Consider the following 14,597-nt stretch of genomic DNA (forward strand, 5'->3'; position numbering starts at 1 on the left):
GGTGACCTCTGGAATGCAAAGCTAAAGTAACTGTCAATATGAACTTCATAATTCATATTTAAGTTCCAATTATTTATCAAGGATAAACAGATTAAAAATCAATAACTTGCTAAATTTTACTTCTTAATAAAGGTGCCAAGATTTTCATATAGATGTATTATTAACAAGTACTATTATTTCATAAACCTATACTTATCAATATCATGTGGTATAAACATTATGCTCAATATAACATCATTAATTTCCTGATTAAACAACCACGATATAAATTATCAACCTTAAAAATATATACACTGTAGGAAGAATGTCTGGGTTTATTGTGTTTGGTTGTTGGTACTGTATATCAAACACAGGGCTCTGGACTGAGTAAGCCCTTTACCATAGAGCCAGCATTTTGCCATTTTTAACCACTGAAATCAAACTGGAATTTTAATCATTGGAATTGAAGGAGACCACATGATCTTCTTATACAGCTCAGGCTGGTCTTGCACTTACGATGCAACCCAGATAGCATTATTTCATCCCTATATGCAAGAAAATGCACGCAGGCACATGCCTGCAAAAACTGCTACTTGTTACATATCTGCCTTCCAAGTTTAGCTTAAATTTATAATAGACAAAAACTACATGGTTATTTTAAGACCATCACCATCTTCTGATGTTTTAAAAATAAATTTCATAAATAAGATGGCTTTTATTTTAAAAGGGTTGCTGTGCCTGTGGGTAAACTTTTGATGGCACAATGGATAATAAAATCTTTAATCTTAAGATTTTATATATCAAGGGTGAAATGAATTTCATGTTCCATAAAAATTCACATCTGACGATTAAACCAAACATTCTCAAAAAATGGGAAAACCTCCCATGCTCATGGATTGGTAGAATGAATATAGTTAAAATGGCCAGTTTGCCAAAAGCAATATACAGATTCAATGCAATACCCATCAAAATGCCAACTCAATTCTTCACAGAGTTAGAAAGAGCAATTATCAAATTCATCTGGAACAACAAAAAACCCAGGATAGCTAAAACTATTCTCAGCAACAAAAGAAAGTCTGGGGGAATCAGTATCCCTGACCTCAAGCAATACTACAGAGCAATAGTGTTAAAAACTGCATGGTATTGGTACAGTGACAGATAGGAGGATCAATGGAACAGGATTGAAGATCCAGAAATGAACCCACACACGTATGGCTACTTGATCCTCGACAAAGAGGCTGAAAACATCCAATGGAAAAAAGATAGCCTTTTCAACAAACGGTGCTGGTTCAACTGGAGGTCAGCATGCAGAAGAATGCGAATTGATCCATCCTTGTCTCCTTGTACTAAGTTCAAATCCAAATGGATCAAGGACCTCCACATAAAGCCAGACACTCTGAAGCTAATAGAAAAGAAACTGGGGAAGACCCTTGAGGACATCGGTACAGGGAGAAAGTTTATGAACAGAACACCAATAGCATATGCTCTAAGAGCAAGAATTGACAAATGGGACCTCATAAAATTACAAAGTTTCTGTAAGGCAAAGGACACCATCAACAAGAAAAATCGGCAACCAACAAATTGGGAAAAGATCTTCACCAATCCTGCATCAGATAAAGGGCTAATATCCAATATATATAAAGAACTCAAGAAGTTAGACTCCAGAAAACCAAACAACCCTATTAAAAAATGGGGTACAGAGTTAAACAAAGAATTCTCACCTGAAGAACTTCGGATGGCGGAGAAGCATCTTAAAAAATGCTCAACTTCATTAGTCATTAGGGAAATGCAAATCAAAACAACCCTGAGATTTCACCTTACACCAGTCAGAATGGCTAAGATAAAAATTCAGGAGACAGCAGGTGTTGGAGAGGGTGTGGAGAAAGAGGAACACTCCTCCACTGCTGGTGGGGTTGCAAATTGGTACAACCACTCTGGAAATCAGTCTGGCAGTTCCTCCGAAAACTGGGCACCTCACTTCCAGAAGATCCTGCTATACCACTCCTGGGCATATACCCAGAGGATTCCCCACCATGTAATAAGGATACATGCTCTACTATGTTCATAGCAGCCCTATTTATAATTGCCAGATGCTGGAAAGAACCCAGGTATCCCTCAACAGAAGAGTGGATGCAAAAAACGTGGTATATATACACAATGGAGTACTATTCAGCCATTAGAAACAATGAATTCATGAAATTCTTAGGCAAATGGATGGAGCTAGAGAACATCATACTAAGTGAGGTAACCCAGACTCAAAAGGTGAATCATGGTATGCACTCACTAATAAGTGGATATTAACCTAGAAAACTGGAATACCCAAAACATAATCCACACATCAAATGAGGTACAAGAAGAAAGGAGGAGTTGCCCCTGGTTCTGGAAAGACTCAGTGAAGCAGTATTTGGCAAAACCAGAACGGGGAAGTGGGAAGGGGTGGGTGGGAGGACAGGGGAAGAGAAAGGGGCTTATGGGACTTTCGGGGAGTGGGGGGCTAGAAAAGGGGAAATCATTTGAAATGTAAATAAAAAATTATATCGAATAAAAAAAAACAATCAGAAAACATTGCTGGAATAAAAATAACTAACTCTTCATGAAATGTTCAGGTTCCATCTGCAAGAAGCCTGACTTCAGATAGAAACAGAATCCAGAATTATAAACGGGAGTTTGTTATTTCAATATACTCTGCAAATTCACTAACATAATTGAATGATACAATTCTTACCATTTTTGGTTACCAAAAACTGTTTCTCTGTTGGTAGATATGCCTTCACTTTCAATTCTTCCCCTGTAGCCCTTTAAAAACAGTGGAAAACACAAAAATACAAAATATTGTAAAAGTCAAATGTGTAACAGAAGATATCACATGAAAATCTCATGTCTATTAAGGCTGTTCTTCTGTAGAAATTGTTTTAAGCACGGTTAGAAAAGTCTGCTATTAAGTAAGGGCACAGAAAACCATATGCTAACATGAGTAAAATATACTGGGAGATGCAGCTTTGTATTTAATATTTGGCTAAATGGCAGAATAATAGAACTAGTAAACTATTATACTTGCTTCTAAACAAAAATAAAATGCAACTCTTCCATAATGTACTCCATCATACACCCTCTCAGTCAACATCAAAGTACTGCTCATTTTCAGATAAGGGCAAGGGATAGGGAAAATTGTATGATATTACATACAAAGTAGGCAATTAGCAAGATCCCTTATTCCCTAGAATTGGGGAAGGGTTTGGGAGGCTAAGGGGGTGGTAGTTGAATATGGTCTACATGAAAAAAAAAATTCTTCATAAAACCTATCACCTTGTACAGTGACTATACACTAAAAACTTTTAAAATCCCTCTTCCTACTATGTTTAAAATCGAAACTAAAAAGACAAAAGGCATTGAATCAAAGATGGTAGTACTGAAAATAATGCTCAAAAGCAAACAACAAAATCCTGTTACAGCAGGTACCTAATAGGACCTCCAGCTCCAACATGAGCTATTAACTATCAATGCATTCTTTAAAAGGCTACTGTTACTACTGTTGCCACCTTATAAATAACAAAACTACTGTTTAAAAGGGTCAGAGTGCTCATAATCAGTAAAAGGCTGGAAGAGCAGGTTCAAGTCAAGTGACTACAGGACTCTTCTTCAACTGCAGTCAGGGCCAACTGCAGGGATTCCCAGTGCTCTGGCACCTCTCTCTAAGAATCTGTCCACGCTTCTGTGCACCATCCTCTAGACCTGGCCAGGACAGAGCTGCCATATGGTGCCTTCACAAGTATCAACACAGAACTTGAAGCTATGCTGCCTTTTCAAGCTTTTTCAATTTACACCCCATAGATTTGTGACAGGATAAATCCAGGAATATTATTTATAAACCTTATCATCTTTCAACAAGCTCAACTATCAGATTCAACACCAGTGCCTGAAGTTGTAAAGGAAGAAAAGAGTTAAGACTATGATGGCTTATGCACACAAACATATTAGCATGCAAATATTTACTTGAGACTACTTTAAAATTAATATTCTTTGACCCCAGCAATTCAGACAAAAGTGTAGGCCCTGGCATGGACTATGACTGGGTCCTCAGTTACAGTTTATTTATTTCAACAACCACCATTCATAAAAGTGAGGCTGGCAAGGTATCTCAGTAGCTAAGGGTGCTTGCAACCACCTGAGTTCAATCTTTGGAATCCATGAGATAGGACAGAAATGACTCCCACATGTCATTCTGCAACCTCTACATGTGTGCTTTGGCATGCTACACACACACACACTCACTCACTCAAAGTAGATTTTTAAAAATCTATAAATATAGTAATCTTAACTAGTAATACCTGTTAAAAGATATTGCCTATTCACACAGCTCCTCCTCACTGTGCTATACTTGAATCACCTTAACAACATGGCTAATTTAAGGCTGTTACAACAACAAACTAATCTTTAATAAAGAAATATTGGTCTATCATATTAAAGAAAAGTCAAATAAGTTCTTCTAACCAAATAAGTGTTACCTTATTTCTATCCTTATTTGCCTTGAAAAAGATAGAGATATGTGTATGTGTATAAATATTTATACACTAGAACCTAACTCTAGCAAGAAATTTAGAACACATTATATCAGAGAACTTCTAAGGATTTTTAAATTTTAGAGCAAAAATACAGACATGTGCACATATAAATAAATGAAACTGATAATCTGCCATTTATTGGTGCATAAAAATTAATGCCCTATAAGATACACAGCAAATGATAAAAGCCAATGACAACTACTTCAGGTACATGTTAAAAACAAAAATGAAAGGAACTAAAACTGGTCACAAATGAAAGAGTTTTCAAACTTTGATTAAAACAATTCAGGTAATTAAATTCTTTAGCTAAAAAGGAAGCTGGAACCAACTACAGCCTTGTCATTCTAAAATCTAATAATTAGAACTGTATCTCTCAACTGTATACACTGAAAAACATCGTTAACAAGAAGATGAAACTAGCTGATTATGTACAGATAACTGTGACCTGAACAAAACAGGTCAACCAGTACTGAAATAACATTTTAGAAAAAAACCCACCTAATAGTATTAAAAGTAATAAACTTTCATTCATTCTAAAGCATATTTGTGTTAAATTACTTTAGTATTTAAGAGTAATGTTATTTAAAAAAAAATTATACTTCTTTATGGGCCTAGTCCCAGCCAATTTCTTAAAGCAGGACCTAAACATTCACCTGTGTTGTTCAAGTTTAGGTATTGTACCTTTAAAAACATAATCTCCATAAAAATCTCTGCACTCATCATAAAAATGTTCAAATTTATTAAACTCCTAATCATATTTTTAAAAGAACCACAGATCAGACCTAGGAAAAACAAAGAAAATACTAGCAAAGGAAGTTAACTGGATTTGAGTATGACTACACTTTGTGCTAACAGAGCTGAGTGACACACCTACTCTCCCCGCCCCGCGCCCTTCCCTCTCCTTGGTGTTTGTTTGACTGTCTCAGTAGAAGAACCTAATGAAGACGGCGATGCTCTCTCATCGCTCTAGTATCCTTGTGCTCACCCGTTACAAACTGCCTGTACTCACTCCTAAAGCTTCAGCAGGGCTCCAGTTTCACTCCACATTACTTACCATTGCCATGTTGGACAGTGGTGGACTAAGTGATCTCCAGCTGCCACAAACTATGCAGGGATTGCAAGGAATATGGAAAAAGCGGAAAAGATACATTGAACATCACTGAGTACCAGATGGCAAAACACCAAACTGATCACCCTGGGTAACTCTGAGACTCAATAACCAATTAAAATTAAAATAGCACAAAACCTGCTTTATCAACCTAAAGATTTTCAATTAGTAAACTTTAAAAAGTTTTGTTTAGCACCTATAAAACTTCAATTTTGGAAGAGAAAAACATTGTCATCATTTTGTTTTGTGTTCTGTGTATCCCTGGCTGTTCTGGAACTCATGTTGTAGACAGACTGGCCTATCCCCTGCCTCTGAGTCCCAGTGAGGCACCACCACAACTGGCAAACACTGTTATCTTTAATTCAATTTTCATCATCAAATCATGTTTCAATACTGATATAAAATTGCAGAAGGCAATGACCCTCAAGTGTCAAAATCTATATTGCAATTCAATAGAGTCCTGTTAAAGACTGGAAACTCAAGGAAGATGCTTAAAGAAACAGATATAGGTCTAGTGGAGGTTTCTTCCTCCTCCTACGTTATTTCTTAGATCTTTCCATTAATTAGTTACTTATTCACTTAACATCCAGATCACTTACCACTTTACTCCCCCTCTCCCAGGCCCCTTTACACAGCCCCTCCCCCCACATCCGATTCCCTTCTCTTCTGAGAAGGGTGAGGAGTCCTGAGTACCAAGCCACCCTGGTACATCAGGTCACTTCAGGACTACATCCTGCTTTGTCTGCATGTATGTCTTTGCATTCCTGGTGTCCATAGGGGTCAGAAAAAGGCATCAGGTCAGGTCCCCTGGGACTGAAGTTAAATCTTGGTTGAGCGCTATTATATGGTTGCTGGAAACCACACTCAGGTTTTATGCAATATCTAGTGATCTTAATACTGAGGCATTTCTTTAGCCCTCTATTTTTTTTAAGAAGCTTTTTTTGTTTTTTAATTTATTTTCTGGTGGTATCAAACCTGGGGCATATTAAACAAGGATTCTATGTCTCCCTCAGCACTGGACCAATATTGAAAGAAAGCTTTATTATAGTCTTAAAAGGACTTTAAAAAAACAATTATGGGAACTGGAGAGACGGCTCAGCGGTTAAGAGCACTGACTGCTCTTCCAGAGCTCCCGAGTTCTTTTTTTTTTTTTTTAATAAATTATAAATTATCCTATTTTATATCTGAGTGTGTTTTTTTTATATTTTTATTTTCTATATTCTTTGTTTACATTCCAAATGATTTCCCCTTTCCCAGATCCCCCCTCCCCATATGTCCCATAAACCTTCTTCTCTCCACCATTCTCCAATCACCTTTCTCCTTTTTCTCTGTCCTGGTACTCCCCTCCAACGCTAGATCAATCCTTTCCAGGATCAGGACCCTCTCCATACTTCTTCATGGGAGTCATTTGTTATGCTATTTGTGCCTTGGGTATTCAGAGCTTCTGGGTTAATTAATATCCACTTATCAGAGATTGCATTCCATGTGTATTCTTTTGTGATTGGGTTACCTCACTTAGGATGATATTTTTCAGATCCAACCATTTGCCTAAAAATTTCATGAATTCATTGTTTCTAATTGCTGAGTAGTATTCCATTGTGTAAATATACCACATTTTCTGTATCCATTCCTCCTTTGAGGGACACCTGGGTTCTTTCCAGCTTCTGGCTATTATAAATAAGGCTGCTATGAACATAATGGAGCATGTGTCTTTATTGCATGCCAGGGAATCCTTTGGTTATATGCCCAGGAGAGGTATAGCAGGGTCCTCCGGAAGTGTCATGTCCAGTTTTCTAAGGAACCGCCCAAGTTCAATTCCCAGCAACCACATGGTGGCTCACAACTATCTGCAATGGGATCTGATGCCCTCTTCTGGTGTGTGTGAAGACATACTCATCTATACATAAATTGTTTACTCATATATACATAAATAAATTTTTAAAAAAATAATTATATTATAGTAACAAACAACATGGGGTTAGGGGGTTGGGAAGAACTTAAGTTCTAGACTAACTATAAAAATATCTATAAAATCAGATTTGGCGTCCAGGTTGGATCTCCAGCTCCTCATCATACCAAGCCTGGTGGCACACACATGTAATCCCAGCACTTGTGAGGTGGAGGCAGGAGGACCAAAGGGCCTCGCCAACCACCTGGTGTATTCCAGGTGAGCCCCACACAAAAGTGAGCATGAGACCCACCCAAAAGTTTTGGAGGGAGAGATAGAGAGGGAGAGGAGTGGTGGCGCACGCCTTTAATCCCAGAACTTGGGAGGCAGAGGCAGGTGGATTTCTGAGTTCGAAGCCAGCCTGGTCTACAGAGTGAGTTCCAGGACACCCAGGGCTACAAAGAGAAACCATGTCTAGAAAAACAACAACAACAACAACAACAAAAACCAAAAAAAACCCAAACAAACAAAAAAAACAAAACAACAACAACAACAACAACAAAATAGGCTCAAGGAAAAACAATGTAATATTTGAAAATTTTCTAGTTCACATAACTATAAGGTAACCCCTAAGTTCCCAATTGCCTCTATTTAACAACAGTTCTAATTTAGAACTCTATCATTTGTGGGTTACACAGCACAAAAATTAGGCTACTTTTTGTATTCTCAATACCTTTTGAAAAAGTCTATGTATCCAAAAGTCCAGTGTCATTAAGAGAGTAAAATTCAGCTACATAAGCACTCAGAAAATAACCTACTTCAGATGATCTATCACCAAAATTAAATAGCAACTTTCCTTTTTTCTTTTTTCATTTAATGCATCTGGGGTTTACCATAACCAAGTGTTGCTTTTAGCTGTGTGGTTATCAGGAATTTATCCACACATCAAAGTAACAAATCAACAAAATGCAAGAAATTATTAAAAATGAAAATAATTATATTGCCTTCAAATGATGTCATTAATTTTATCTAGTGGTCTCTTGATAGTAACTATTTAAATATAACAAAACACTATGAAATAAAACTGAAAAAAAATCCACAGAACTACAACAATAATTAGCACACGTGGATGTCTGTCCTCATTAGCAAAAGGCATTACTAGTTTCAAAACTCAAGTGAAATAACATGTTACAGTCAAATTTCAAATTAACAATTGCTTATAGTAGCTTTCTCATAGTAAATAGACTTCTGTGATGTTTCTCAATACATAATACCGGCAAATACTGTATCCAACAAGATACAACCAATATTTGCATTTTAACAAACACTATCCTTCAACTGATCTTTAATTCATGTATCACTATTTAAATTAGTTATTTCAGCATTTGCTTGTCTCCAACAGATACAGTATCACCCTGCCTCTCTTGAAACAAAAATATTTCCACATTTCTCAATGAAAACAAAAAGAGAGCTGGAAACTGGTGGGTAAGAGCCCAGAAATAAGAAGAAACAAATTAACAACTCAATTCAGTATGCAGTATTTATCCCAAGCAAATCCTACCTTCCCATTGTCTTCCCTCAGGCTCATTCTAATTTAGCTCAATCCTTTAATTAAGTGGTATCTAAGCCTAGAATTACACTCTTTGTATCAAATTAGACTAGTTTTGCCTCAGTTTTTTTTTAAAGGAAAAATTCATACTTCATGAGGCTATTAATTTATTCAATGTTAGGATGAATTTTTGCAAACAGACTGATTCTATAAAACTGCAGCCAACAATTAGTTATATTCACACAGTAAAGATAAAGCAAAGTATGCAATCATAGCATATGATTATCTTTGCTCTTGATTTCAGGTAATTAAAAAGCCACAGATGCCTTTTTACGAAGAAAATTAATGAGACTCTTAAGAACAAAACTGACTTGTAATTGGCATTGAACATATTACACTCATGACATCTAAAGGAAAATAAGGGCTTTCAAAGAATTTTTATTCCAAACTTCTCATTTTACAGATGGGTAAACATGATGCCTAGTATATAGCTAGCTGATTTCCCTAAAGTAAGAGAAATTAGACAGATGGTTCTAGAAAGTAAATTCCTTTAGGCTCTTTCCACAACATTCCATGTCTTTATTAAGAATAAAGGCAGGTGGGCTGGAGAGATGGCTTTGTGTTTAAGAGCATTGCATGCTCTTCCAAAGGTCCTGAGTTCAATTCCCAGCAATGGAGGGTCTCAGAACCATCTGTAATGGGATGTGATGCCCTCTTCTGGTGTGTCTGAAGACAGCCACAGTGTACTCATATGCATAAATAAATGTTTTAAAAACCAAAAAGAATAAAGGCAGTTTAAATGTAAAAAAAAAGTCCAATCAGTAGAGCAAGCCATTATGAGGCCTTGAGATGGACTAGACTGAAGAGAGCAGCAGCATGACTGGAAAGAGATCAGGTGATTCTCTGCTTTACAGCCAGGGCCAGAGCTTCAGCATACAACACAGCTTATTTTATGTTTCTATCAAAACAAGGAATATGATTCTACTGCTAATGAATGTTGTCAGTGAAAACTGAAGATAAATTTTAAATAAATCTGTTGCTTCTATTAAGAACAAGTAAGTGTAATACAAACCCAGCTATTAATAAAGTTGAAGTCCCTGGGGGGGTAAACTATCTAAATGAATGAATCACAATACAAACTTGTTGAACAAATAAAATGAAGAAGTGAAATTCAAAATATTGTTCTATTCGAAAAGTTTAAAAAGTATAGGGAACAGGTAAAATCTCCATAGATCTAACAGTACTTAACTTTCAATACAATTTGTTTAGCAGACAAGGTAAAAATATGGTAAAATACTCAGTGTCAAGTATGTAAAATTAAACTAAATGAGAGGAGAAAAATCACACTAAATTTCAACATGGCCTGGCAGTGGTGGCACACGCCTTTAATCCCAGCACTTGGGAGGCAAAGGCAGGCAGATTCCTGAGTTCAAGGCCAGCCTGATCTACAGAGTGAGTTCCAGGATAGCCAGGGCTACACAGAGAAACCCTGTCTCAAAAAACCAAAAAAAAAAAAGTTTCACCACAATATTAGAAAATATACATTTGGTGTAAACAGAGCCAAGGCAGCAAGTGCCAGAGCCAGCAGGCCGCATCCTCAGAGCAACGGAGGATAAGCAAACACAACTGTCTTCCCAGCTCCCCTTCCCCACTGTCACTTCCACAAATGGTTCAACAACAGAAATATGAGAAGCAGCAAAACGAAAAGATGTTCTATATCATCTGCTAAGGGAAATAGAAATTCTCTTAACCTAATTATTATACTTAACTAAGTGTAATTTACTAAAAAATTTCAAGATGTTTTCTAACAAAGAGGAAAAGGCACTAGTCTAAAATAATTGCAAAAATATAAAGGCTTGCCGGGTGGTGGTGGCGCACGCCTGTAATCCCAGCACTTGGGAGGCAGAGGCAGGCAGATTTCTGAGTTCCAGGCCAGCCTGGTCTACAGAGTGAGTTCCCGGACACCCAGGGATATACAGAGAAACCCTGTCTCAAAAAAACCAAAATAAATAAATAAATAAATAAAGGCTTTAAGGTATCTTCAACACTCACCTCTTCTGGGGTGATTACACCTGTTTCCTTAAATTTTGATTCCTAAAGAGGGCAGAAAGATTAAAAACATTAGGCCATGTTCACATTCAACTAAAAATGTCTTAGGAACAAATATTTGCCCTGCTGGACAATGAAGAATATACTATGAAACAAACAAACACTAAAACCTAAACATACTGTGTATATAACACTGCTCCTTGCTAACAAAGATAAACAGGTATAATGTACATGAATTACAAGAAATCACTTGCAGTATAATTTGATCAGTACGGTTTTAAAAAGCATGATAATATTTAGATCACAGTGGTTCTGGGTGGTGAACAAGGCAGTTTGCAGCACTTTATCACAGACAATGTTTAAATAAACTGGCTTATATTAGAAGCCAGCAGAAGAAATCATTCAGTATTTCATATTTCCCATTATTCTCATCTCCACCATAACTTTTTTCTTTTGTTTTGATTTATTTTCTTCTGGATTGGGTTTTGTTATTCAGGCCAAGCTGGTGTGTAACTCGAAAGCTTCCAGCCTCAGCCTCTACAACCCCGTGTCACTGCCACCAGGGCCAGCTTCATTAAACTTTTAACAGTATTTTCTCCTCTGAAGCAACAATGCTATTGACTAATCTTTGTACCACATTTTTACTTACTACAAGTTTTTGTGGTATAGTCTACAAAATAAAAAAATCCATTTGTGACTATTATTCAACAAATATTTACCACTATATGACAGCACTATTTGAGACAATCTGCGATATACGTGAAAAATAAATCAAACTGATTTTTATACCACGAAGAAGAAAAAATTAGGTAGTGGAGAGGTGGTATTTAAAGAAAATAACTCTTCAGCAGGGGTTCAACTTGGCACCTCCAGAACCCAATGGAATTTTGATTGGCTTCATCTTATACAGGTAATCACCGGCACTCTGAAACTGAGTGTATCAGTCTCCTAACTTCGAAAGATATTTTCAAAGTAGTTCTCCCAACCTTGGGAGAACAGTTGATGGCTGCTGGGAGAAGATAAGTCTGTTTTCTTTAAGTTGTGGTCCTTAGTAGGTTACCCATGCTCCAATGGATGGCCCTATACCCACACACATACAGGCCACAGTGACTGGGCTCAGAGGGTTAAAAAGAAAACATTAAGTTGGCAGAGGTATATGCTGGGGGTGATCTGGAAGGAATTGGAGGGGGGAGTCGGATGGATGTAATCAAAATACAATATACACATGTATGACTTTCTCAAGAAATAAGAACAAAATATATTATAAATAACAAAAGGATAGACAAAAGACCAAACCGTAAGGCTCTCTGGAGTAAAAGCATTGCTGGCCAAGGGAGGGGGAAAAAAATTCTAGAAGCAAAAGTCTGCTTGATGGTGCACTAAGGGAGGGTGCGCCAAAGAACTCACAAGATAAAGGAGACTGGGACTTCTAGTGACCAAAGAGACCCTGCAAGGTCACTGTAAGGATTTCAGCTTTACTACACAGCTGTCATCTAAACAAAGTATGCCATCTCTAAACCTTCACTTCCTAATAAAACACCATCGTTTCTTTCTGGATATTTCCTTCTTTTTCTTTGCCTTCCCTCATCTACGTGGTTATCTATAAGGATTCTCTCTGCAGGAGTGACAGGAGTGACAGAGTAACACTCTGTCACTGTAACCTTTAATTCTTTCTTTTAGACTAAAACCATATGCCATACATTGCCTCCAGGAGGCTGGCAAAACACTTTAACCTCAGGACTTGGGAGGCAGAGGAAGGTGGATCTCTAAGAATTCAAGGTTAGCCTGGGCTACACAGTGAGTCCCAGACCAACTAAGTCTACACATACATTTGATTCCTCAAAAACTGTTCAATAAGTTCAACAAAATGCAAGTGGTATACAAGATGGCCATTTTATATTTAATTGAGAGGTGTTTTGCTCATTTCTCCCTCACACTAAAAGTAAAATTGATGGTACATTATTAAAACTGTTAATCTAAGCAGATGCAAAAGTCTGGAAGCATAACATGCAAAATAAGCATTTGATGCCAATGTCGAAATTATTTTCCAATTCTTCCAATAAAAGAGTAAATCTTAACTAAAATGACTGTCACAGTAAACATAAGCAAAACAAAATAAGATTCTCATTTACCATTGTTCTGTACTCTTCAAACTTGATCCAAAAATTTATTATTTTCAAAAGTATTTTAGAAATAATTGAAAAGCATTGTCCCAGTCAAGGAAAGATCGAACAGCCTACTCTGTCTATAGCAGATTTCACCCCTGCGCTAGGATTGGTAAAATTCTAACTGAAAGCTAAATACAGAACAAAAACTACGCAAATTATCTGCTTCTCATTTACTGCTCGCTTTTTTTGCAAAGCAAAATCAAGTTACTGTATGTAGCCTAGAAGGTGTAAGAAAGCTCTGAATGACGCTCTGGAAATTTACTTTTGAAAGCAAGTAATCCAGTCTGCTAACAGCTAGCCTATCCCAACTTTCACCTAAAAATGTTAACAGTGTTTCCAATCTATACAATACACAATCGGTAATGCTGAACTGTTGCTGTAGGATTAATAATTCTACAAGTCCAAGACTAATAATCAGTTACGGCTACTTTAAAGGCTTGGGAAACTACACGTTCCGCTCTAGTTCGGCTCAAAGTTACTAACACGTTACAATTTACTATGTTCCTCCGAAAACTAAGGAAGTTGGGAATTAGATCACCCGAAAACTTCCTATGAAACTTGGAAGGAAAAGTGGCATGCTGCTAGCCACCAAGCTGTCATCTTTTCGAAGGTTAACCCAGTTTCCCTCTTTATAAGAATATGGATGTCAGAAGGTGCGTACCTCTGCTCCGCACCACCTTGCCGAGGCACTGATCGGTGGAGACAGCAGGTACCGAGCTTCACTCTAGGTGAAGCCGGGAAGCCACCAAGCCTTGGGACTGACCCCGGAGCCCAAGGCAAGAGGCAGCACCTCGCCGCGCGTCTCGCCCCTCCACCTTCTACACCCGTCCACGCCGGGACCTGGGCGGCCAGGGCAGAGCTTACCTTGAGGACCGGGGTCAGGTACTCGGCCACTTCCAGAGCCTTTCCCTTCACCGTGTTGATCACATTCTGCATCCTGGGGCTGGAGCAGCGATGGGGCACGGAGGGACTGTCGCAATTCGGGGCCAGGGAGTCAAAAACTGCTCCGGACCTGCCCGACTGGCATCGAACCCCGCAGCGGCACCGGCCCGGCCGGGGGTGGGGGTGGGGGGGGAGGGGCGGCGACACGCGGAGGCCCGGCCCAGCTGTCACCTGGCCGCGACTGCAGAGGCCCAGCCGGCTGAGAGAGAGGCGGGTGCGCGCGCAGCCCCCGGCCTCCTCCAAGCTGTCTTTCGTCCCCAAGCTCCACTTACACCCCTTCCGGCTTCCCCTTCCTCTTCTCACACTCTCCCAACAGCCCCGCCGCCACCTAGGCCTCACGTGACTCGACTCT

General features: G+C 38.3%; 1 protein-coding gene across 1 annotated transcript in view; it reads right to left on the reverse strand.

Annotated features, from left to right (window-relative positions):
• The window catches only part of Atg3 (autophagy related 3), a 30,918-nt gene extending 16,367 nt beyond the window's left edge, over positions 1 to 14,551 (reverse strand). Inside the window, exons 1-4 of the mRNA XM_052158794.1 lie at positions 14,168 to 14,551; positions 11,139 to 11,180; positions 5,596 to 5,645; positions 2,705 to 2,775 (exon numbers count right to left, since the gene is read on the reverse strand). Coding sequence (XP_052014754.1) covers positions 2,705 to 2,775; positions 5,596 to 5,645; positions 11,139 to 11,180; positions 14,168 to 14,239 — 235 coding nt within the window. The 5' untranslated portion in view covers positions 14,240 to 14,551. The remainder of the gene's footprint in view (positions 1 to 2,704; positions 2,776 to 5,595; positions 5,646 to 11,138; positions 11,181 to 14,167) is intronic.
• Between the last annotated feature and the right edge of the window lie 46 nt (positions 14,552 to 14,597).

Source organism: Apodemus sylvaticus, chromosome 15, assembly GCF_947179515.1.
Source record: "Apodemus sylvaticus chromosome 15, mApoSyl1.1, whole genome shotgun sequence".
In the NCBI taxonomy this organism is placed as follows: domain Eukaryota; kingdom Metazoa; phylum Chordata; class Mammalia; order Rodentia; family Muridae; genus Apodemus; species Apodemus sylvaticus.